Source organism: Rhineura floridana, chromosome 13, assembly GCF_030035675.1.
Source record: "Rhineura floridana isolate rRhiFlo1 chromosome 13, rRhiFlo1.hap2, whole genome shotgun sequence".
Classification (NCBI taxonomy): domain Eukaryota; kingdom Metazoa; phylum Chordata; class Lepidosauria; order Squamata; family Rhineuridae; genus Rhineura; species Rhineura floridana.
This window is the reverse complement of record NC_084492.1, coordinates 21805740-21832030: the sequence shown is the minus strand read 5'-3', so window position 1 is coordinate 21832030 and position 26291 is coordinate 21805740. Positions and strand designations below refer to the sequence as shown.

The 26291-nt window shown below is 42.0% G+C and overlaps 1 protein-coding gene across 1 annotated transcript; it reads left to right on the top strand.

The window, feature by feature from the left end:
- The first annotated feature begins 9011 nt into the window (after nucleotides 1-9011).
- LOC133369232 (C-signal-like) lies at nucleotides 9012-21019 on the top strand. The gene is made up of 6 exons (XM_061594297.1): nucleotides 9012-9270; nucleotides 13900-13951; nucleotides 15036-15223; nucleotides 17383-17541; nucleotides 17997-18107; nucleotides 20111-21019. Exons 1-6 carry the CDS (start codon nucleotides 9124-9126, stop codon nucleotides 20222-20224), a joined length of 771 nt encoding a protein of 256 aa, XP_061450281.1. The 5' UTR covers nucleotides 9012-9123; the 3' UTR covers nucleotides 20225-21019.
- The last annotated feature ends 5272 nt before the right edge of the window (nucleotides 21020-26291 follow it).

The following is a 26291-nucleotide window of genomic DNA, read 5'->3' as shown; positions in this document are numbered from 1 at the left end:
TTTACTGTACTTTTTAAACATTTTGATATATTTTTATTACACTGTTTTATTCTTGTTGTAAATCACTACTTTGTTGTGGTGAGAGGTTCACAAATTTTATAAAACCTAACCTAGCCAAGGGGTTGAAGAATGTCTTGGGTAGGGAAGTTGGCAGATAGAAGAAAAATGTCATTTAGAAGAAATAAAAGGGTAAGGAGGGCAAGGAACAATAACCAGTTTATGTAATGTACTTATTTCAAGTATTTTTACCCCACCCTTCAACCAAAAAGGCTTCTAGAGAGGCTTAAAAAACAAAGCCATGATAACCAGACAGTCCCTGCCCTTGGGCACCAATCTTAAAGACACAACTCAAAAGGTAAAAGGGAGAGGGGGGGGAAGCATGCCAGTTCTTTAAAGTTATAGTTTTTATAGAGACCATCTGAGATGGAAACAGTTCAGGCAGTTTAACAAAATGTCTGCCACCAGGTGACCATTGAGGGACAGCCAAAAGCAGCTGGTCTTGCAACAGTTGCTGTTGTTGTTATGTGCCTTCAAGTTGATTTCAACTTATGGTGACCCTATGAATCAGCGACCTCCAATAGCATCTGTCATGAACCACCCTGTTCAGATCTTGTACGTTCAGGTCTGTGGCTTCCTTTATGGAATCAATCCATCTCTTGTTTGGCCTTCCTCTTTTTCTACTCCCTTCTGTTTTCCCCAGTATTATTGTCTTTTCTAGTCAGTTATGTCTTCTCATTACGTGTCCAACGTATAACATCAGTTTCATCATTTTAGCTTCTAGTGATAGTTCTGGTTTAATTTGTTCTAACACCCAATTATTTGTCTTTTTTGCAGCCCATGGTATGCACAAAGCTGTCCTCCAACAGCACATTTCAAATGAGTTGATTTTTCTCTTATCCACTTTTTTCACTGTCCAACTTTCACATCCCTACATAGAGATCGGGAATACCATGGTCTGAATGCAAAGGGGTCGAAGATGGCGAACTAGCAGGTTGTCAAGGCTAGAGCTCCGCTGCTAATACAACAAGAAACCACAGTCTAAGTGAAAACTTTTCAGCTATATAATCTAAGGACTTTAGCATAATTTTATCTAGACTGGGACGAGTGAAGAATTGAAAAGTTGAAAAGTTAGCTCCATTATCTCTTATGCTGTTATGCTACAAGGAATGATGGAGACGCTGAGCTACTGTAGTGAAAACACCCCTTTAAAAGTAAGTACTTCAAGGTCGAGAAGGCAGAGATAGAGTCTTAAAATACTTTATCACTCTGACTAAAAGAACACTAAGACAACTAAACGCCTCCTACAGAAGAATTTCAAAATAATTAGAAATAAGAATGGTGCTTACCAGGAATGCATGTAACAGACTGGGAATCTCCCCCTCACTTGAATTAACAGCAGCTGCCACCGGTGAGTCTCTCAGCAAACACAGACAAACAGAAATCACCCAATATTATGGAGAAAAGGTGAAAAAAAAGGGAAAAGAGAGGGGGAGAAGAGAAGAAACAATAAAATTGGATATAAATTCCGCTACATGTTCGGGGGCTGATAGAAATACTTTTGATGTTTCTTTAAGCAACACAGAAGTGCTGACTCAAAAATGGGAGGAATCACCCTGTTTAAACTTAGCCGAAGAATTAAAGCGAGCACAGCAGTATTCTGAGACCTATGCTACTGATACCCCTTATATAAAGGAAATTCTACCTGAACTATCTATCTCCAGTTCCATGCCTTCCTTAGAATCCACTCACGGAGAGATAATTTCGGAGCTGTTGTCTCCTAGAAGCAGCGAAATTATAACACCATCCACGCCCTCTCCTCTAAGGAGGAACTTTTTAGAACACGATGATCCCAACTTCTATGGCTCTAACGACCGTATGGATGTATTGAATCCAGAGGAGTGGAATGCAGACAATGATGGACCACACAATTTATGCCAAAGTATCAATACTAATGAGATTTATCGCATACAGGGAGATAATGGAGTAAACGCTGAATGGTTTGCAACAGCCACACAGTATTTTGCACGAATAGCTTCATATGTTGCTGAATCAAACTCTTTGATAACAACATTAATTGATCTCATTGCAAAAATAGACTTGCAAACCAAATCTGAAAAAGGAAATTTAACACAAAGATCACAAGCTTCGCAAACAATTTTAAAGGGTTCCAGAGGCCAACAAAAAGAACAAGCCCCAGGGGAAACGTCAATCATTGCAGCAATGCAAGAAAACAAAAAATATTAAGAACTCAAAATTCTCCCGGAAATCATATATGAACTTTGGGAATTTATATAAGATCCTAGATCCCCCAAGCTGTGCTACAAAAACAAAGAAAAAGAAAAGGAGAACCAAGAAAAAAAAGAAATCTAAGATTATCCAAGAGACTGAGTCCTCCCGGTGTGAACACACTCTTCCACCAGTCCAACATATTCTTCACGAGACAATATCTCAGAATATAGAAAAGCGGACAGATATAACGGCCAATCAATCTCAACGGGAATGTAGAATTGTTAAAGAGGTGAAGGTAACACAACTGAAGAGGCACCACTGGGAACTGATCTTGAACCAAAGAAAACTGGTACTTTTGAACTTTCCTAAACCCAGGGGCGGGCTTACACAAGTGGATCGAAGGCATCATCTATGGGAACTATTTGAAAGAACAGTCCCTGGACTTATCAATAAAAGCTCAATAATAAAAGTGCAATATCTTTTTCATAATTATATCACGGCTAGAGCAATAATTACATTTCGAGATATCAGAACCATGAACTTACTATACAAAAATAAATCTAAATTTTTATTTCAGCAACTAGGAATAGCAAGATACTTTGAAAACCATGCCCCGCCCCAAAGCCTCTTAAATTTCTCACCATCACATCACATCCAAAACACCCAATTAAAATCAACAAAAGAGACTAACACTGAAGTGAAGAATTATTTTAACAACTCTTTTAAAGTGTTAGATGAACAGCAACTAAGAACGGAAAACACTAATGGCAATTTGACAATCAGACACAACAAATTTGAGATACGAAATATATTACCTGAAGAATTGATTCTCCTTGATCTTTACCCAGATTTTAACCCTGAACAGCAAATGGAGACTGTTGAAAGACTAAAAAATCTACTCCAAGCCCTGCAAACTGTAAGGAAAATGTCCAGCTTAACTGATTTACATGAAACGACAAACGCATCTAACTCCCGGGAGGATGCAGTCGTTATACATGTGCCTCCTAAGACACAATTAACAGAATTTAGTCCTCTAAATACTTCGGTAATAAGCTCCTCCCACATTTCTCCTACCACCATCTCAAATGTCAATATTCCACTGAATTCGCAATGCCATATATCTATGGAATATGTAATCAGCGAAACGCTCCACCAAGACAATCCAACCAGGCGTTATTCACCATACTGACTTAAATCCAGCCTAAGGACGGATCAACTAAAAATATTATCATGGAATATTGCCGGATGGAACAGTAAATCTACAAATCAGGATATAAAAGACTTTCTGAATGCCTATGACATAATATCCCTTCAAGAAACTTGGTCCACAAATGAACCAACCCTCGACGGCTTCCTATCCTTCCACCTACAAGCTACACTTAGTGAAAGGGGAGGACGTCCAAAAGGAGGAGTTTGTACTTTCATATCAACATCTTTGAAGGCCAAAATTATATATTTTGTGAAACTACAAGATCTGTCCATTGCCCTTATATTGAACTTTACCCAACTTTCAATAATAATTGTCAATGTTTATTTACCACCAACACGAAATAATAAAATAACCATAAAAAAAATCTCCCTCCTTGAGGCTTTCATAACTAACTTGATATTGGAAAATCCTGATAAAAATCTGGTTTTACTTGGTGATTTCAATGCAAGGATTGGCCTATCAGATACAGCCTTATATGGAAAATATCACCAATTAACGCTTTTACCAACAGAGATTATAAATATACCTTCTCGACATTCAAAAGATAGCGGAATAAATTATGCTGGCCTACTGATAATGAAGATGGGTACCAAGGCGAATTTAATTTTATTAAATGGCCGAGCTCTTGGAGATACCAACGGAGATTTCACTTACCACTCATCCAATGGATCATCTCTTATAGATTTAGTTTTTATTTCAACTGAACTTTTCTATCAAATAAATATTTTTTTTATTAAAAATCGCATGGAAAGCGACCACCTTCCAATTATTGTAGAAATTAATGTTAACTCTGTGGAAGTCCATTTACCATATAGAACATTTAATAACAGTGAAATAGAAACAGGATTATCCAGAGTCAAGTGGATCCCTAAAATAGACTCCGTGATCCACAATCTATTGAACTCTCCATCCATCTTGATAATCAAAGAGGAATTATTAGTTCCCCTCGCTGACACCGATCCGATTTCTACTTTTCAACAACTTATGTCAAGTATACAAGTAATCATGACCAAAAAATCATGCACCTGCAATACCACTCAGCGCGTAAAATCGAAGTCATGCTTTGATAGTGAATGTGTTGGGATTAAAAGACAAATGAAGGATACTTACTGGATGGCCATCGCCTCGGGGACTGCTGTCGATCTGCAAAAATATTGTGAAGTAAAGAAAAAATATAAGTCTTTAATAAAAAAGAAAAAACAACAAGAAAGAAACATCATTTGGCAAAATTTACTCAATGCTGCAAAATTAAAAAACTCAAATACCTTTTGGCGTCTGGTAACACAGCATTGGCCAAAATCTCAATTCCAAAACACTGCAAATGTCCCAGCTCATGTTTGGGAAAAATATTTTGCTAACCTCTTTTTGGATCGAACTGTCTCAAATGTAGATCTCTACCCATTAAATGAGAACTTACAGGACTGGACCCCAGTCAACAAACAGGAAATCATTTACTTAATCTCCAAACTGAAATTGAATAAAGCTCCTGGACCAGATAATATTCCACCAGAAGTCTTTAAAGCTAATGCTAATTGATGGGCCCCTGTTCTTGCCTCGCTTTTTACGTACATCGATTCGTCCTTAATAATACCAAATAACTGGGGATTGGCCACAATTGTTCCTATCTATAAAAAAGGCCCCGCCAATGATCTGGCGAATTATAGACCGATCAGCCTAATAAATGTAATCAGTAAATTATATGCAGCCCATCTCCATATAAAATTAACTGATTGGCTTGATCAAAACAATATACTAGCAATCAAACAAGCGGGTTTTCGACCAAAAAGATCAATTTTTGATCACTTACTAGTTCTTCACCATCTAATCGACAAATATGCGGGCAGGAAAAGAGGATCCTTTTATACGGCCTTTATAGACCTAAAAGCTGCGTTCGACTCAATATCCCGCCCTCGTCTCTGGTCGAAGCTTAACAATTTGGGTTTGGATAGGCGTCTTATAGCCTTAATTCAAGGATTTTATAACAACACCTCACTCCAAATAAGGTGCAACATTAAAGGCCATTTGTCTAATTCCGTCTCAACAACAAGAGGAGTGAAACAAGGATGCATATTAGCTCCTATATTATTTAATATTTATATTAATGATATAGTCCATAATCTAGCTTCAACCTCTTCCCATCCACCCATCCTGGCCAAGAAAGCAAGAAACATTTTATTATATGCAGACAATGTAGCCTTGCTTTCTAGAACCCCTGTTGATCTGAAACGCCTCCTTGCCAAACTTGCAACCTACTGTTCCACAGAACTATTGACAATAAACTACCAGAAAACCAAAATAATAGCCTTTACTCGCAGCAAAGCTAAACATTATTGGCAGATACACGAACACAGAATTGAGCAAGTTAATTCACTAAAATATTTGGGCTATGTATTTCAAGCCTCAGGTAGTCATCAGCTTCACAACAAACTGATGATCTTGAATGCTCGGAGAACAATGAAAACACTTCTATCATTTTATTACTCCAAAGGGGGACAAGCTTTTCTGCCAGCAATTAAAATTTTTAATGCTAAAATATTACCGCAGTTGATATTACCAAGTAAATAAGAACCTAAAATTCACTGAGTTTGAAGCAACCCAAACCATTTTCTTAAGATCTGTTATGGTAATTCCCACATGTGTATCTAATAATATACTTAGATTGGAAGCTGGAGTTTACTCAATAGAAGTCAAGATATGGCAGTTAAGAATTAATACATGGCTAAAACTCATTTATAATCCTATCGGTCTTGCTCCGGACATCCTAAATGACAACTTTCATTCCACTTGGGCTGGATTAGTGACAGATAAAATCTCTGAGATAGGTTTCTCCCCCCAAATTATCACTTTGATGGGATTTGAAGCAGTCTTAGTAAACATTCGTCAACGGTTGAAAGACATAGATTACCAACAGCAAGTTTCGGAAACGAAAAATCAAAGACACAATCCTAAATTTTTTATACCAATGACATATTTATCAAATCTAGGATTGCCTAAATATCGCAAAGCCTTTTCACAGATCAGATTGAACGTTCTACCCTCGGCCGTTATGGATGGCAGACTAACTAAAACACCTTATAAAGATCGCATATGTATTTGGGGTGAAGAAGTCAAGACCAATGCTCATGTATTGTTTTGCTGCCCATTTTACAAGACACCAAGGCAACAGCTAATCATTCCTCTTTTGTCTCCTTTTCCGTATGAATCAGAACATTTTTGGCTAGAACGTCTGTTAGGAGATACATCCTCGAAAATAACCACCATAGTAGCAAAATTTAGTGTGTTTGCTCAAAAGATAAGGTGTAATATTTTAAAAAGCTCTCCTAATTGAAATTCAAAACTTTAATTGGACTATTTATTACCTTACTAGCTCAGGAGAAGAATGGAACTCTGAAATCAAAATATGGTGCCAAATTTCAACGAACTCAACAAAGATATAAAATTAGGAAAAATTTATAACTATTTTAAATCTAAGTCCTATTTTATTAATTGTATTAAAATGTTATATATTAGTTATTTTTACATATTGGATGATCTGTTTTACTATGTTTTATGCTGACCCTAGGGTCGAATAAACGATTGATTGATTGATGGTCTGAATGAACCTGACTTTAGTGTTCAGTGATACATCTTTGCATTGGAGGACCTTTTCTAGTTCTCTCATAGCTGCCCTCCCCAGTACTAGCCTTCTTCTGATTTCTTGACTATTGTCTCCATTTTGGTTAATGACTGTGCCAAGGTATTGATAATCCTTCACAAGTTCAATGTCCTCATTATCAACTTTAAAGTTACATAAATCTTCTGTTGTCATTACTTTAGTCTTCTTGATGTTCAGCTGTAGTCCTGCTTTTATGCTTTCCTCTTTAACTTTCATCAGCATTCGTTTCAAATCATTACTGGTTTCTGCTAAGAGTATGGTATCATCTGCATATCTTAAATTACTGATGTTTCTCCCTCCAATTTTCACACCTCCTTCATCTTGGTCCAATCCCGCTTTCTGTAGGATATGTTCTGCGTACAGATTAAACAAATAGGGTGATAAAATACAGCCCTGTCTCACACCATTTCCGATGGGGAACCAATTGGTTTCTCCCTATTCTGTCCTCACAGTAGCCTCTTGTGCAGAGCATAGGTTGTGCATCTGGACAATCAGATGCTGTGGCACCCCCATTTCTTTTAAGGCATTCCATAGTTTTTCATGATCTACACAATCAAAGGCTTTGTTGTAATGAATTGCCCTGTTCCCTTCCCTTCTTCTGCTCTCCAGTTTGCAAGAACAATTGCTGCTAGTGAGCACTGAGGGAAAGCTACAGGCAGCTGGGCACTCAGCAACTGTAATTATTCCAAAGCAATTCAACTGGGAATTATAGCTTTCTGAAGAAGATGGGGCTAGGGAGGCTTCAACAGAGAATTCTCGGCAAGACTGTTGGCTGTTCTCAAGACACTTTAGAGGCAACTTCCTGCCATCCTTGAGTGTTTTTGCCTGGCTAGGATGTGTGCTTGAACTCCGATAATACCTCTTGGCTGCCTCAATGCGGGATAGAGAGGGGTGTGTGCAGAAACTAGGTAAATATGTACATTCTTTGTTCTGCTCGCTTTTGCCTCTGGCATAAGGGCTTGGGAAAGTTGCCAAGATGGGAATGCAGCCCCAGTCTGAAAAAGGTTCCCCACCCTTGTTCAAAATGGTGACGAGCCATTTGCAAATGTAATGGAACCAAACCCCTAGGAAGTTAAACGGGCCTGCTTTGGGTGGGGGTGTTGGAGAGGAGGCTTGGCAGCTGTTGGTGGGAATGCTCTGGATTTCCTGCACAGAGCAGGGGACTGGATTCGACAGCCTTCAAGGCTTCCTCCCGCTCTTTGAGAGAAGCATGCAAACATCTGCTCATGTACTAATTAGGGATGGGTGAGAATTTCTATTCAGTTTGCATTTCAAGCAGAATTGATCAAATTTGCAATTTCCAAAACAATATGAGAACTGAAACACAACTATCCTTCGGAATTCACATTTATTCGAATTTTGGGACGCAGTTCGCCAACAAAACAATATTTACAAAAATGCATATATTAGGGGAACGTGTGCACAAAAATAAATGCATGAGTGAAAATAACATGCACAAAGGCATGAAATGATGAGAAATGGCTTGCAAAAATGTGTACCTTTGACAAGAACTGCCTACAAAAATGTGTTTATTTGGAGAAATTTGCACTAAAATGGTGGAGAATTTTCATGAGGATTTTTAAAAAAAATCACAGATTGCTGCAGAAATGTAGAGGACTGAATTTAACATTAGAAAATTGAGAAACGGAGAGAACCGAATTTGGCCGGTCTTTCCATCTCTAATACCAACGTATCTTCTTAGAATCCTAATTGGCATATGAGAAGATGTTTCACCCTTACATCGCACGCTGCCTCTACAAAGTACCCCCCCCCGCTTCTACATACTGCGATAAAAAAATGCTGGAACCCACACCGCACTTTTCTATGTGGACTCATCACCTGAAAGGCAAAAGGAGAAAAATGGGCGGCTGAAGAGCAGGACGTTGGCTCCAGTGCCTGCGGGCGGCCACAAGGGGGCGGTGTGTGTCGAGAAGAGAAGGCGTGGGGAGTGTTGCGAAGGTCAGAGGCAGTCTTAGGTCTGCTCGGACGCCAGAGGAGAAGGAGGTGGACTCGGTTGCAGGAGCTGCTCATGGCGGGACTGGGAGCGCGCAGCGTCTTGGTGACCGGAGCCAACCGCGGGATCGGCCTGGAGCTGGTTCGCCAGCTCCTGGGCAGCTCCGACCCGCCGCAGTGGCTCTTCGCCTGCTGCCGGGATCCGGACGGGGAGCGCGGGCAGGTGAGATTCTCAGCCCCATCGCTGGCAGCGCAGCGGGCTTACTCGGGGGCTGCTCCCGTGGGACTGGATCAGGGTTCAGCCAGAATGCTCGGGGTTATTGCAGCCCGTTCCAGGGCAGGGCTTCTCGGAAGCAAGTCCTACTCCTGGCAGTAAGTCTTACTCCCAGGGAAGCGTGCAAGCGGCATTGCAGGTTTACTTGGGGGAAAGTCCCACGGAATTCAGCGGGGTTGATTTCCGAGGAAACGGGCAGAGGAAGAGTCTATTCGGGAAACAGCACCTGGGGAAGGAGGAGTTCAAAAAGAGGGGCATGAAAAAATTCCTCCGTTTGTTGTGATCTTGAGCAGAGAGCTAGAGCCTGGGCTATGAGATAGCAACTGTGTTGATTAATGGAAGGGCCTGAACAGGTTACAATCAATCTCGTCCGCCCTGGCATGAGAATTTGGTTGAATCGAAGTATGTATTTATGACAACAAGGAGAATGGCCACGATCCAGCCATGGTGGAGCACTTGGAGACTGCAGTCCTATAGTCCCGTTTACCTTAACATGACTTCCTTTTGAGTAAATATAGGATTGTGTTGTTGATAAGCAATGGTTTCTATAAAATACATCATGGTTCATAAGAAACCAAATATACATTTGAGACAAAAAAAGGATGCATGGCTTCATTAAAGGCAAATCTATAAAGTTATAAATGTATGATGAAAAGAGCTGGGTATTAGGGTTGCCAGGTTCAGGGCCTGAGACTGATCCTGTATCTTTAGGAGAAGAGAAAGTCAGCCAAGTGCAGGTGTTCTTGCAACACTGTAATGGGGAAAACCACAAGGTGGAATTTACCCTTCCCCCTGCACAACTTTTAAAGTCTTCTGTATCTTTAAAAGTTGTGCATGGGGAAGGGAGAATTCCACCTTGTGGTTTTCCCCATTACAGTGTTGCAAGAACACCTGCACTTGGCTGACTTTCTCTTCTCCTAAAGATACAGGATCAGTCTCAGGCCCTGAACCTGGCAACCCTACTGGATATCCTTAAAACAGTCTGATTATGTCAATGTTCCTTTGAAGTTGTCTTCACCTTTCAGGTGCTGATGCGAAAGAGACCTTGTTCATGATCAATATTTTGTTTTGTATTTATATTAGGAACATAGGAAATTTCCACATACTGGTATTGGTCAGTCTAGTTGAAAATTGTGTCAGGGGGTTAAACTGAGTTGAAACAGGAGGAGGAAATGTGAGCCTAGTCTATGGACAGATCAAACCAATAATGAGGGGATAACCTCAGTTCCAGAGATAATGCTGAGTAGATGAAACAGCCTTTGAGAATAGCTAAGGACATTTGCCAAAATTGCAGGTGAACAGAAGGATTTTATGTGGAAAAACACTGCAAAAGAAATATAGGTTTCATATTCATGATTGAACAAAAAAAATGTACCATGGGTGGATCCAGCTTTATTTCTTTTAATATTTTTCCTGCCTTTTCTGCAAAAACTTGGTGGCTTATAGGTTAATACAGTTGGCTTGTGAGCCAAGAAACATGATATAACAGGAACTGAAAAGGAAAATGATGAAATTCAGGTGCCAGTTCTTGCAAAATGAATAGTGCAATCGTCAATATGTCTGTTCAGAAGAAAGACCCATTGTGTTCAGTGGGGCTTATTCCCAGGTATGCAGTTACAGAGACACAGGTGAAGTTACATAGTAACTGAGTCAGTCCTGGGAAAAGAGGCGCCAAAGAGCAATTGTTTCCAGCCCCTCCCCTATCGTTGTGCCACCTTTCCCTTTGAGGCGGCCAAGCAGAATGATATTGGTAAGGTAAATCTCAGCCCACTGTGAAATTGTGCTTGGCAATAATTAATTCTATATATGTACTAGGCAAAGACAAAGGACTTTATCAAATGAGTTGTCTTCTGTAGCCAGCTTTGCCCTATCTGGGCAGTTTATCTGAAAATGTCAACACAATTTATTTGAACTTCTGTGCCAAGTTAAAAAAGACTGAGATTATTCTTGTAGGCCAGGGAGGTTCCTAAACTGTGGTCTGCAAACTCCATGCAGGTCATCCGTGGTGTGTCTCCATTAAATATCCATATTGATTTTAATTGTACTTTATTACAACTTTTATTTATTATCTTGCATTTTACTGTATTACAGGGGAATGCAAATTGTAATATAAGGAATAAACGAAGCAATAAAAATACACTGAAAGGTCATACAGCACCTAGCACAGTGCATTACAATTGCAACAGCGGGCAGAAAAATCATTAAGTGGGCCACCAAGACCTTCAGCCATTTTTAAGTTGATCCATGGAGAAAATTAGTTTGGGAAACACTGCTGTAAGCAAAGTTTCCGGAGTCTGAGCCTTGCCCCCCCCTCCACAAAAAATATCCCCCCTCAAATTTCAGACCAATTTCAGTCTAGTAACTAGAAACATACTAAAAATGCTATATTTTGATTTGGTGATTAACTAGCATCAGCTCTCAGTAAAAACAATAGATGCACATGCGGGAGAGTCAAGGACAGGAGAACATTCTCTAATGGATTTAAGCTCCAGATTTTCTCCTTTTGGAAGGCAGACAGAGGAAACTTTGGATGGAACAAAGAAAGGGTGCATATGAGTGTGCTGTATATTTCCTCAGAAATAAACTGTGTTCATTGGACCTTATTCCCTAGTAAGTGTGTTTAGAGTTAGAGCCTCAGTAGATGTTATTCCAAGGGCTTTGGCCCAGAGAGGAGGAGGAAGCAACAGATTTTATCCACAAAAATCACCCAAGAAATTTTTCTGATTATATGTTAAACTCATATACATGAGCTTCCTGAAAACTGATGCCTGGTGTGTTTAATCAGGCTTCAGATGTCTAAAGGTGAAATAATGCCACTATCTAATAGCAAGAATATAAGCAAAACTTGCTGGATCAGGCCAATGGCCCATCTATTCCAGCATCCTGTTCTCACAGTGGCCAACAAGATACCTATAGGAAGCCAAAAGCCCCCCCCCCGACTTGTGATTCCCAGCAACTGGCATTCAGAGACATCCTGCCTCCAACAGTGGAGGGAGAACATAGCCACTGTTGCTATTAGCCATTGATAGTGAACTTTGATGATGAACATTGACAGGACTGGAGCCAAAATGGGACCACTGAAAGATGAGAGGGAATGAAGAGAATGATCAGGGAAACCCTGAGTTTGCAAAATACAATATTGTTTTATTTAAAAAATACCCCCCCCAATATTTCCAAGCCATTCTGGGAACTGATTTTGGTTGCAGAGAGGAATAAAAATATTTCAAATAAGGGGACAGCCCCTGGGGGAAAAAATCCTAGAAGAGCTTTGATGTTCAGCAACAGAGGAAATCCAGTCACAGGTAAGTCAGGTTGCACTGAAGCCAGAAGATCTTTGGTATTCCAGCAACTGACAGGCTCAGAGTAAGGGCCGATATAACCTGGCTTCCTGGCCCCACTCAGCCCCACCCCTGGCTGTTTTGGGAGCTCTTCCTCTCAAGGAAGCATAAGGGTCTGGAAAACTAGGGGGTGGCTTGATCTCACCTTCTCAGTCCACTGGGGGCTCTTCTGCTGGCAATTTGACTGGAATCCACCCTGGAAGCCCTCAAGAGGAGGTGGCCCTTGGAATCTCAGGGTCTTCGGGGCTGCAAAGGGGCATCCTGCCTGCTCCCCACAAGTCTTTGGTCAGCAGGAGGTCCAGTTTGTCACCCAAAGAGTCGGCATCTGGCTCCAGGGCATGGCTGAGAATATGGGGATTTGGGAAGGGACTTTTCAGTGCTGGAGCATAAGGGGAATATGGCTGGTTTCAGCTGAGTAGTTTCACTGGGTACTGCCGAGTTCGTGATGTTATCCTGGCTGGGCTGGGAAGCACCCTTGACTTCTTGGAACCCTTCATTCTGTAAGCAAAATCAAGAGGGAGGTGAGATGGGAGAGCACGTAGGGAGAGGAATCCCCAATCGGGAGGCATAAGGATTTTATCTGAACACCCAATGGTTTTATATGTCGAAAGGGACAAGGATTAAGGAAGGAGAGCAAAGGTTAACCATGTGCAGCGGTCATGGGATGGGAGAGAAAGCATACTTACTAAATTTTTAGTCACACTGTTATTCTTGGTGAAGTTGCAGGACAGGGCCAAAGTCTCAATGCAAGAGTGGGGAATCTGTGGCCCTCCAGATGTTGCTAGAATCCATCCTTGCCTTATTCCAAATCATCGGGGTCCTCCCAAAAGCCAATCGACAGTGACGGTTGGGTCATCTCCCCCCGCTCCTTCCTTTCTGGGTTTCTCTGGAGGAGGAGGGAGCCTCCCCTCAGACAGACAGCTCCTAAAGCCAATCTCCCAAGCCTGACAGATCATTTGGTTCCAGTTCTAAAAGAATCAGTAGGGATGAGAACAGCCTAAATGTGTTTTGATTCTCACAGATCCCACTGAGTAAGCTACGCACGTAAGCATCTCCCACTGAAATGAATAGGGCTTCTAAGTGTTTAGCAGTGGCTGGATCACGCCCAGTGTTGTTGTCCTTAAAAACCGCCTGAAGAAATAGTTCTGTGAAAGCTGGCATGATCCAGCACCAACTTGGGAGGTATAATTTTACTTCTTGTATTAATTCTTCTGCTCGTCCATATCTCTTATCTTTTCAGCAACTGAGGAAACTGGCTTCCAGCCACCCAAACCTGACGATAGTGAAGTTGGGTATGTCTTCTTTCTCTGGCTCACTCTTCTTATGCTTTGAAAAACCAACCTATAGACTTGGGACTCTTTCTCTTTTGCTTCTTTCCAGCAAAGAAAGCCCTTCCATGCCATTCCATCTTCTCCCCAGAGGGAAGGTAAAACAGACTTCTGGTTTGGTTTCTGGCAACTAACGAATTGTGCCCTGTTTCTTCAGCCATTTGCACTGAAGCTGGAACAGTGCATTTCCTACCGTGCAGGAAGGGTGTTTGTTTAATGAGGGACATTCAGTCATGCAGTGTTTTTTTTTAATTTCTGTGAAAGCATATTTGTAGTTCCTAATAAAAAGGGTGTTCATTAAGACTTGTTTTTTATGTTAATAGGTTTGGTTTATACTAGTAATGGTTTTCTGTTGTACAGATGTGAATTTGATATATCTGATTATCTTATCCAATTTTTTAAATCACCCTTCATCAGTGAAGATCTCAGGGCAGTTTACACATCTGTCCAGTCAAAACAACTCTCTCTCTCTCTCTCTCTCTCTCTCTCTCTCTCTCTCTCTGAATGTAATTGTGATTAACCAAACAGAGGTTTTTATTGTATTAACAAAATGTTTCAGCTTCCGCCTTCATCAGCTGCACCTATATATAGGTGCAAAGGTTTTGTTGGTTATTCTAAAGCAGGGGTAGCCAACATGTTGCCCTGCAGATGTTGTTGGACTCCAGCTCCCATCAGCCCTCAACAGCACGGCGAATGGTCAGGGATGTTGGGAGTTGTAGTCCAGCAATATCTGGAGGGCACCATGTTGGCTACCCCTGTTCTAAAGGTAGTTTGGCAAGGTGTTTAAAAACATGTTCTAAATTCTTTTTAATGTATAATTGTATGTGTTTTAGATTATCTACCCTCCCCAAAAAAAGGGAAACATGTTGGACATTAATAATGACCATTAACTGTTGGGGGGGGGCTTTGAGAGCTCTGCTCGTTTGTTTGTTCTAGTTGTGGTCCATACATTGACCCTGCATTTTGTAGGTGAAGTTGGAACTATCAGAATAGCTCCCCACATTCTTCCTGCTTCAGTCTAACATCTCTTTTGTCTCTGCTTTTGCAGATGCTACAAATGTTGCAAGCATTAAGGAAGCTGCAACATGTGTCAAGGACCACCTGAAAGACTCGGGGCTGAATGTGTTAATAAACAATGCAGGCATTTTCAAAGAGGTGACACTAGAAACTGTAGACCTTGAAGACATGGAAAATGGATACAAGACCAATGTGACTGGGCCATTGCTAGTGAGCCAGGTACAGTTGTTTTGGGGTGCTAATTCCAAGCACCCAACAGTCAAATGATACACTGCAGATGCATGAAGTGTTATCCTTTGTAGACATGTGTATAAATCCAAATATATCCAAAGGGTTAGAGGGAGAGAAAATTGTAAACAATTGGGTCAAGTGATCAGTAAAAGTAAAAAATACATGCTGCAGTGTCTAAGACAGTTCAATTAAGGCATAAAAGTATGTAAAATAAAGTGGCTGGCCATTCACAACAGCATTAACTGGGGATAATGCAATGATCCTAACATTGCTAACTGGGTGCCATCAGGGTAGGTCTTTGGGGCAGATGTCCAGGGCTCTAGTCAGGAGGATGAGCTGCAGGGCTGACCTTCCATATTTTGAAGCAAGTATAGTAATACACATTGGCTTTTAAAGATCTCCCCCTGACAAGACCCTAAAGGTGAGAGTCTAAAACTATCTAACTGCAACTTTCAGGTTGGCAGTGCAGTGTCTTGGAAATAGAAGTGTTCTCCACTGGCTTCTGAATGTAGATCATAGAATAGTAGAGTTGCAAGAGGCCTATAACGGCCATCGAGTCCAACCCCCTGCTTAATGCAGGAATCCAACGTAAACATATCTGAGAGGTGGCTGTCCAGCTGCCTCTTGAATGCCTCCAGTGTTGGAGAGCCCACCACCTCCCTAGGCGATTCGTTCCATTGTCATACTGCTCTAACAGGAAGTTTTTCCTGATGTTCAGCAGAAATCTGTCTTCCTGTAACTTGAGCCCATTATCCTGCATTCTGGGATGATCCTGGCCATCCTCTGTGTGACAGCCTTTCAAGCACTTGAAGAGTGCTGTCATATCTCCCTGCAATCTTCTCAAGGGCAAAACATGCCCAGTTCTTTCTTTCTGTCCTCATAGGTCCTTGTTGCCCTCCTCTGAACCTCTTCCAATTTGTCATGTACTCTTCCTGAAAATCACAGTAGGGGCCACTTTGACATACTAGACCCTCAACCTAATGAAAGAGTCTCTCCACAAATTTCTAATGTGATGGGACCACAATGGTTATGCTGCTAGCTGAACCTCACATAAGGTTAGCATCAGGCTCCTAGGCCAGGAGTTTCTTTGTCTTCCCTTTCCAAATTCCATAGTTGTAACACGTTGTGCAAACTGACACAATGATGTGATTTTATGCAGGATTTGAATTGGAGAAGAGGAAAGTTGCTGGGAATTCAGTGTCAGAATTAGCTTCCAGAACACTGTCTAGACTAGAGAGGCAGTCCCCAACTTTTCTTGTGCCTGTGGGCACAATTGAAATCTTGAGCGTTTCATACAGGTTATCACAAAGAAGACCTCTTGAATGGGCAAGACAGTCAAGGTTCTGAGGTATTCTCTGGTCATATTTGTCTTTTTAAAGGCTTGATTCATGAATGTTAGCAGAGAGAATTTCAGAGAATACAGTCCTTAGTATGTAGTCAAAGTGATATATTTCCTTCTAATACCAGTGTGCTATAGTGATTAGTGTGTTGGACTTAGGACAAGGAGATCCAGATTCAAATCACCCCTCAACTATAAAGCTTGTGCTAGGGCTGGACCAATGGCAGAGTTCTGGAAAGAGTCAGAAGTCAGGAACTTGAGCCAGGATGCACGGGCATTCTGAAGGCACAGCTGGAGAACAAGCCAGGAGTCAGGACCGCAGAGCAATCAGGATCAGAGGACAAACCAGAAAGTAGGACCAAGTCAGGAGCAAGGCCAGAAGTGCAAAATATGCTAGAATTGGTAGGTTTTGTTGCTGGAAAAGGAAGTGCTTTAATCTCCTTGCTGTTCCTGCCCAGGAGGAGCCAGTGCCAGCCTGAATGGGTAGAGCCAGCCAGGCCATATCTGGAAGGTTTTCCAAAGAGACTTCAGTTACGTGGCTCACCACATGGGGCAGTGGTCCTCGGTTCTTGACACCTTGGGGCAGTTACTGATCTCCCTCTGAGGGGAGGGGGGAGGAATCATTATCACAACCACAAACTCTTTAGAGAAAGGGTAGGCTTAAAATGGCAATAATACGAGTATAGATGGTTACATGAGAAGACATACTGAGTGAATCGGAACTGAGGCAAATCAAGTGGGCACTGTGGCCATTCCTGGGTTGCTCACTTGACTATTCCCACCCCCTTTTTCTGTTCCTTTATTCCAGGCTTTCCTGCCCCTGTTAAGAAGGGCAGCCCAAGGAAGCGCACAGAAAGGGCTAAGCTGCAGCAAGGCAGCCATTATCAACATCTCCTCTCTGTTAAGCTCTATTGAGTTGGTCCCCTTAACCTATGTCAAGCCTGCAATCTCCTACCGCTGCAGCAAGGTAGGTGCCATATTTGTGCTCAAGAAATGTGGTGACTGTCCTACTATTGGCCACAAACTTTTTCCAAACAAGTGGTCACATCTAAGGGAGCAGACCGTCCTAGTTTCCTTTTCTAACTGTTGGGGAAACTAGGCCACATCCCGTTTTATAGAAGTGAATTTTAACAAACACAGGTTTGCAAATACAGGTCACAGTTGTCAGGAAGCTGTGATTCATTGCAGCTCCCCATTGAGTGAAGGCTCTGTGGCAAGCCCAGGTTTTCCTCTGAGTGATGGGTGAAAATGCCCCATGTTCCAAGGTAGATGCAGATCCTTAACATAAGAGTTTTGTTGTTATATGCCTTCAAGTCAATTATGACTTATGGTGGACCTCCAATAGCACAGAGTCAGGTGCTTTACTCTCTTTATGATGATGCTTGCTACCCACTCTCTTTATTTCCCCCCCTTTTTTTGCAGGCTGCTCTCAACATGCTGACTAAGTGCCAATCTCTGAGTTACAAAGAGGAAGGGATTTTGTGCACTGTGGTTCATCCAGGATGGGTGAAGACGGACATGGGTGGTCAAGAGGTGCGTGCCATTTTTTTGGGGGGGGAGGAATTCCTTTGAAAGACAGTTAAATAATATCAAGGAGGCAAGTCAGTCCTGATTGGCTCTCCCTAACTATGCTGAATAAGCAGGGTCAGAGGGCACCAAATTTTCTGGAGCAGAGGGCACATTTCAAAATTTGAGAGAGTGCTGGGGGCACCAGTCACAGAATAGCTGTCATGAGGGTGAAGCATAACACAAAATGTCTGCCATCGGGGTGTGGCATAATACATAATTAGAGGGTAGTCATGCTGGAGCTTTTCCCATAAATGTTTTTCCATACTAGAAAAGGCTTGACCTGTTGAATTTCTGCCTGCCATACAGCTGTTAATAGCACAAGACCCCTGTTTCTCCTCAGTGCCAACCATAATCTTTGCAAAGTTTTCACACTCGTCTAATGAGGGAGGGGGATTCTTTAACATTCACCCACACTTACTGTATAGTAGTATTTGTAGAAAATAATTTCTAGGCACTCCCTGATCTCAGATGAACCCAGCACAGGAAAGATGCATCCTGGGTGCTAGGGAAAAAGAAAAGGCAAACTATGGAGATTCCAAGGACTAAAAAAAAAAGACAGATGCAAGGCAAGTACACCAAAAGGGAAGGCAAAACAGCAGCTCTTTAGGATCCCAGGGATCCCTGTTGTCTGATGTCCAAACAATTAACTTAGCAATTACTGTTCTGACTTCACTAATTGGCTGATACTGACAGGTAGGAGAAGCCAGGCTGGCTCATTTCACAGAAATTACTTAGAAGGGTACATGCACATTTTGCTCCATAACTTTTTTCTAGAGGACTAGAGGCTTACTTTTTTAAAATAAAAGGTCAGATCCTGGGCTACATCTTAGGCATGCCACTGAAAGCCATCATGGGTGCCCTGGCACCCACAAGTAACAGATTAGCAATCCCCAGAAGGGGTCAACTAGAGATACAAAAATTCACGTCAGTAATGTGATTATCCTGACAGAAAGCGAAGAAGCAGGAACATCCATTGAGGTACTGGTGTCAATTGGCAACTTTGTTATTGCTGAGTTTGAGACAGTGAAATTAAGAAGAAAATTTACTGGCAAAAATTTGTTGTGAAATTTTGTTTGTTGATCCTTAATATTAAATCTTCTTCTTAAAAAGAGGGACTTTTGTGACATTTATCTTCCCTGCAAATGATTATAAATGTTAGATTGAAAAGAAACAAATAATTAGGGTGTTGCCATAGCCAAGTGTGAATCCCCATAGACGTAACACCTTCCCTCATGGACTTGATGCTGATCTGCAACTTACGAATGCATACTAAAGTGACATATGCACAGGGTCTTGCTTTTTGGAAGCATTTATTTATAGGTGTCTGTAATTGAATTGTCACATGTTACGTTGGTTATGTTACATTGGTCATGGGTAATTTGCCAGGAAACCTTCTTCCATGGTTTCCAATAAACATTACCATATGTTTGACATTTGTCCATGAAACATTAGCTGTTTATATATGTTGCTGGCAATGGAATTTTTTTTCTTATTTATACTTTTAGAGAACACATTTGTCTAAGTTACATATAAATTCTTTAGGCTGCAAAACCATTATGTTAGTCACATCATTTAAAACACAATAAAAAGAGATATGTAAACTACCTGTGGCATACTTCATGGTTTACTCTCATAGGGAAGATCAATCCAGTTAACAAATAGTTTGATGTTAACTGGAGTTCAAATAATATTAGTTAAAACACAAAATATTACAGTATGTAAAGAAGCTTACAAAGTTACATTGTTCACTACGGAATTACTCTCTAGGCCTTGGTTTTGTAAGGCCTAATAGTGCCAGATTGGTCATCCAGGGTGAGCCAACTGAGTGCAAGTCAGACAGTGAGCTAGAAATGTTTAAATAAATAAATATGGTCCTCCTATCCAACTTGTAAGAGGAAAAATCCAGCCCTTTGCAGAGAAGAGCCATTGGCTGGTCTGGTCACCTCTCTCCTGTTTGTTTCTTGCAGGCTCACCTGACTGTAGATGAGAGCGTGCAAGGGATCCTCCATGTGCTTTCCAACCTTGGTGATGAGTACAGCGGTGCTTTTGTTGACTGGAAGGGAAAGAAACTTCCTTGGTGAACGTCTTTCAATGGATCAGTATTAGGCTGAGAGTCATAAAATGAACAATGTCCCACTTAGTTTTCAAGGCAGATGCTTGGAGTATTCAAGAAATACTGAAAAGGCAGCATCATTCAAGTGCCAGAATCACTTCACGCTATAAACAAACCTTCCTCTGTGATGGGAAACCTGTGGCCCTCCAGAAGTTGGTTGGGGTCAATCTTTCACCAGCTCCAGCCAGTGTGGAATGAGATTATAACGCTTTCCAAGGCAAGGTATTCACTGTTTTTCAAGTTGGCTTAACATCTTTTCTGGGAAACCTGATAGAAAACATCATTCAAGACAAAATTGCTAAGCATTAAAAAAGGTAAAGGTGTCCCCACACTTATAGTGTGAGTCGTTTCCAACTCTTAGGGTGACGTCTTGTGACATTTACTAGACAGACCGTATATATGGAGTGGGATTGCCAGTTTCTTCCCCGGCCTTTCTTTACCCCCCAGCATATGCCGGGTACTCATTTTACCGACCACAGATGGATGGAAGGCTGAGTGGACCTCAACCCCTTTTACCGGAGATTCTACTTCCTCCTTCCATTGGAATCGAACTCTGGCCGTGAGCAGAGCTTTTGTCTGTGTTACCGCCGCTTACCACTCTGCGCCATTAGGGATGGAAAAAATCTGTTAATTTCGGTTTTCTTATTTTCCCAATCTTAAATTCAGTTCTCCACATTTTTGCAGCAATTTGGTTTTTGTTTAAATCCTCATGAAAATTCTCCAGTATGTTAGTGTGAATTTTTCCTAATAAACACATTTTTGTAACCAGTTTTGATTAATGCACACATTTGTACAAGGAATTTCTCATCCTGTAATGCACTTTTGTATGTTATTTTCACTCACATACTCATTGTTATCCACACTTTCCCCTAACATATGTGTTATTGAAAACAATGTTCGGCTGGCAAATTGGTTTGCAAAATTTGAAATAGTGTGAATTTCCAAGGATGGCTGTGTTTCGGTTCTCATCTTGTTTTGGGAAGTGCAAATCTGAAAGATTTGGCTTGAAATTAGAAATGAATCTAATTTCTCACCCATCCCTACCAACCATGTAGAGCTGGAGTGAGGATCCTTTTTCAGCATGAGGGCCGCATTCCCTCATAGGTAACCTTGTGGGGGCTGCATGCCAGTACGGGGTAGGGCACGAAGCAAAAGTGGATGGAGCAATGGATGTGTCTCTTACCTTTGGTACAGTTGGCTACATTCTAGCCATGCAAAAACCACAGGTTGAAATACATGGACATACTCCATCCTCCATTAAGGGAAACGAGGCATTGTCACAATTCAAGGAACATTTCAGTAAGGCAAAAAAACACTTGAGGAGGGTGTCGAGTAGGCAGGGGTGTAGTTTTTCAGGTCTCAGGGGGTCTTAGACCCCTTACTTTTTGGAAGCAGGGTCCCAGCAGGGTCCCTATGTCTCCAGCATCCTACAAGCCAATGAGAGTGAAAAGGGAGTGTGTTAGCCACTAAGAAGAGTCTTCTAAAATGCTTCCTTGTCCTTTCCTGCTGTTTGGAGCCAATCAGAGGGAAAGGAGGTGAGTCAGCCACTGAGAAGACTCTTTTCAGTAGCTAACACTCTCCCCTTTCATGCTGATTGGTTCCTAGAGACGTCTGTTGTGGAAGAAGGTATTAACAAGGGTCTTCTTCTCAACCCAGCAGCAAAAAAGGGAGAGGAAGGGATTGATCAAATTGATCAATGATTTCTTGGTTAAATCAATTAGAGTTTGCAGCCCGTGCTGCTGGAGACACAAATATTCTGTGGCCAAGTCTGGAACTGCAGGACTGTACTCAAAGTTTCATCTCTTTGGAATTGTAGCTGTTGGCAGATGTGGCAGGATTGCCCCAGTAGCACAGCCAATTTTCTCCCCAAATAACCGAGAATGTTAGAATGGTGTCTGCGCAATGTGGAGAGCAGCAGAATGTGGATTGCCCTGCATCAAGGCTGTGGGCTTGGTTGAAAACTTGCACAAAGTTGTAAGATGCAGTGTGCACATTTGCCACACGGTGGCATCAATATAAATCCCCAGTACAAAATGCATTTCAATGAGTTCACTGGAAATTCAGATGGTGTTTCCTGTCTTTTCTTAATAGAAGATGGACTATTTAACTATTTAACTTGACAACAGCTGGATCAAAAGTAGCAGTGTGGTAGTTCCAAGTAGTAGTAATTTCCAAGGAAGGAGCCGTACTAATCTATTATAGCAAGAATAACAAAGCATCTTGTGGCATTGTAAACCAGGGCACTGTATACACACCCTGCAACCTATTATATTGGCTACAGCAGAGTGCTTCTTTCAAGCCTAATCTCAGTATTGGACGGAACCCTGTGGGCACCTGCACATTCCATGTTGGTGATCCCTGCCTTACAAGACTGAGCCTTGGCTAATAGCTGGTGACCCTGGTTAATATTAAGCTTAATAACAGGGGGATTGCTAGGACCTTATAGGAGCTGAACAACAGAAATATATAGTTTTGGAAATCAATTGAAAAATGTTTTTAAAAACCCAAACCCAGCCATACAAAGATCTACCAGTTTCAGGGATGTATGGAATGTTGAAATTTCAGCTGAGAGTGTAGGATGGTATTGCATCTGTGGTTGGGCCTCTGAGCTCATTACCTGCCTGTTCGACTGTCTCTTGTTCCCTCACAGCAACCACTGGTTTGGCTGAAGAGAAAGAGAGACACAGAGATAATGTGGTTAGTTTGTTCACCATGGCAGAAAGATCAGCAAGCAGGAAAGTACGCTCATGGGGTCTGAACTGATGGTGACTAACCAGGAACGTGAGTTTAAAATAAAACTCCTGATATCATGATGCCACTATGCAAATCTATGGTGTGGCTGCATTTGGAATACTGTGTACAGTTTTGGTCACCTCACCTCAAAAATCAGAGTTTGGAAAAGTTACTTTTTTGAACTACAACTCCCATCTGCCCAATCCAGTGGCCTTGCTGGCTGAGGCTGATGGGAGTTGTAGTTCAAAAAAGTAACTGTTCCAAGCTGTGAATTTGGAAAAAGTTCAGAAAAGAGCATCCAAAATGATTAACGAGACAGAGCGACTCCCCTGTGAGGAAATGTAGCATTTGGGGCTGTTTAGAGAAAAGACATGACAGAGGTGATGTTGATAGAAGCGTATAAAATTATGCATGGCGTGAAGAAAGTGCACACAGAAGAGCTTTTCTCCCTCATAACACTAGAACGCGTGGACATCCAATGAAGATGAAGATTCAGGACAGACAAAAGAAAGTCCTTCTTTACCCAGCACATAGTTTAAACTGTGGAATTTACTCCCGCAAGAAGCAGTAACTGACACCAATTTGCATGGCTTTAAAAGAGAATTAGACAAATTCATGGAGGATAGCAGTATCAAAGGCTACTAGTCATGATGGCTATGCTCTGCCTCCACAGTCAGAGGCAGTATCCTTCTGAATATCAGTTACTAAACCGTAGGAGGGGAGAGTGCTCTTGTGCTCAGGTCCTGCTTCCCATGGGCATCTGGTTGGCCACTGTGAGAACAGGATGCTGGACTAGATGGACCACAGGACTGATCCAGCCAGCTCTTCTTATATCATCATCATCATCATCAATCATTTATTACCTGCCCTTCACCAAAGGTCCCAGGGCAAGTTACAACCATTTTAAAATATGACATTAAAAACAATTTTAAAAACAAGCTAAAATCCCAAAATAGTGTGGGTCCTAAAAATACATGTCTAAGGTGTCAAAGGCCAGAGTAAAGAGGTGCATCTTCAGCATTTGCCAAAAACTGTACAGCAAAGTTTCCAGACACACCTGGGTGGGAGAGAGTTCCACAACTTAGGGGCAACCTTAGAGAATGCCCTCTCCTGGGCCACCACCCCTGAGCTTCTGAGGGTGGCAGAACTACCAAAAGGGTCCTCTCTGCTGACCTCAACACCCAAGAAGGTCTGTAGGGAAGGAGGTGGTCTTTCAGATATTTGGGACCCAAGTTGTTCAGGGCTTTAAACACTAACATGAGCACCTTAAATTGGACCGGGAAATGAACTGGTGACCAATGCAGCTGTTTTAAAATGGGTTATAAGAGATCTAAAGGGAAGCCGAGCCAATAATCTGGTTGCTGCATTTTGGACCACTTTATGTTTCGGAGTCATCTTTAAGGGCAGCCCCATGCAGAGAGCATTACAATAATCCAATCTGAGCTTGGGCCTCAAGTGACAATGCTGGATCCAGAAGTATCCCCAGGCAACAAACATGCTCCTCCCAGGGGAGTGCAAAACCATCCAGAACAGGCTATTGTCTTATGTGTGAGGTATTCTCAGCAACTGTTTCAAAGATCATCCAGGTCTTACAATGTTATCCTAAACATGTTACAATTAAGTCATGATGAGCTCAACGGGACTTAATTCCTGGTATATGGATATAGGATTACAACCTAAGTCTCACTAACTACTTTCAATCTATTCTCTCCAACAGGTGTATCTGCTCTCCTTGAGCCACTTTCCTTGTGATGCCTTGCTAGTTCTGAGCAAGATGTGGGGTACAGGATTCTCTTTGCCCAATTCCTAAAAAGGTCTGTAGGTTACATCCTATCCAGAGGGAGACAGAGAGAGAGAAGGACATGGCCCACATCACTTTTGCAAAGTTACTAAGATTAGCAAAACTTACTAAGTTTACTTAGAACAAAACAAGGCCCTGATTAGAGCCAAAAGGAAGGAAAGCACAAATGGAGAGCCTCCTTTGAGAATTCAGGCTCAGGAAACAAGCAGAAGAGGAAAAGAAAGCTGAAATTAAGATATTACCACAGGAAGCTGCCTTATACTAGGCATACCTTTAGTGTGGCAGCACCTACCCTGTGGAATTCCCTCCCTTTGAATATTAGGCAGGGGCCATCTCTGCTATATTTTCGGGGCCTTTTGAAGACTTTCCTCTTTCAACAAGCCTTTTAGGTTAAGACCTATCCCAGTCTAGGTCTGTGTTAGAATTGCTTAATATGTTTTTAAATAATGTTTTAACCCTTTTAAAAAGTTTTTTTACATGTTTTTAACACTGTTTTGTTTTAATGTATTTTAAGATCTGTTTTTATGATGTTTTAAAGTGTTTTTAGCACTTTGTTTGCCGCCCTGGGCTCCTGCTGGGAGGAAGGGTGGGATACAGATTACATACATACATACATACATACATACCAGTATCCTGAGTGGCTGTCCAGGTTTGCAGGCAGAGGTCTTTCACATCAGGCATCACCTGGTACCTGAGCTCTTGGCGCATGCCTAGGAGTGAACCTGAGACCACCTGAATGCAACAGTTGTGTTCCATCACAAAACTATGGGCCTTCCTCATCAGAAGAGAGCCGTATACAGTACCATTGCCTAGCCACTGGAGAATTGGCAGGTGAAAAGTTTCTCTCGGAAGATACTGACAGAGCAAAATGCAGGGACCTTGGTGTACCCATCTATCAACAGAGCCCCAACTGGTGAATTCTTTAATAAAATGAGAGACGTGGAACATGCGAGCCTCCAGATGTTGTTGGACTATAACCTGGAGTGGCCGGTGCAGTGGGATAGTGCATTGTTGACATCCTCTTGATAGCTGCATCACTGGTGCTTGTCTGATTAGTACTGTGAGCCCTGTGGAGAACCTTTGGTAGAGTGGGTCAGGGGAGGAGGAGGACTGGGATCTAGGGAAGGGGCCCAGTGGTCTGCAGTGGGGGAAGAGGAAACCGGTGTGAAGATCATAGTAGTCTGCTGAGTGACAGCTCACTTCTGAGGAGTGGCCTGTGGCTAATGAGGATGAACATTTCATCACCCCACCTTTGGACAATTCTCAGCTACCTGAGCCACCTCCCGCTCTGCCCCTTGGATCAGAGGTGGCTGGGAGGTGTGCAGAGGAGGAGCCTGGAGGTGAACTAGCTGAGGTGTCTCTGCCCCTGTTGCCAAGGATGCACTACTGCTTGCTCAGGCGCAAACAGATCAAGCCCACTCTCCAGCCCATTCATAAGACTGTGCATTTGCTGGCCCAGTCCTCATCCAAGAGACAGTTCTCATGCAAGTTGTGTGCCCAT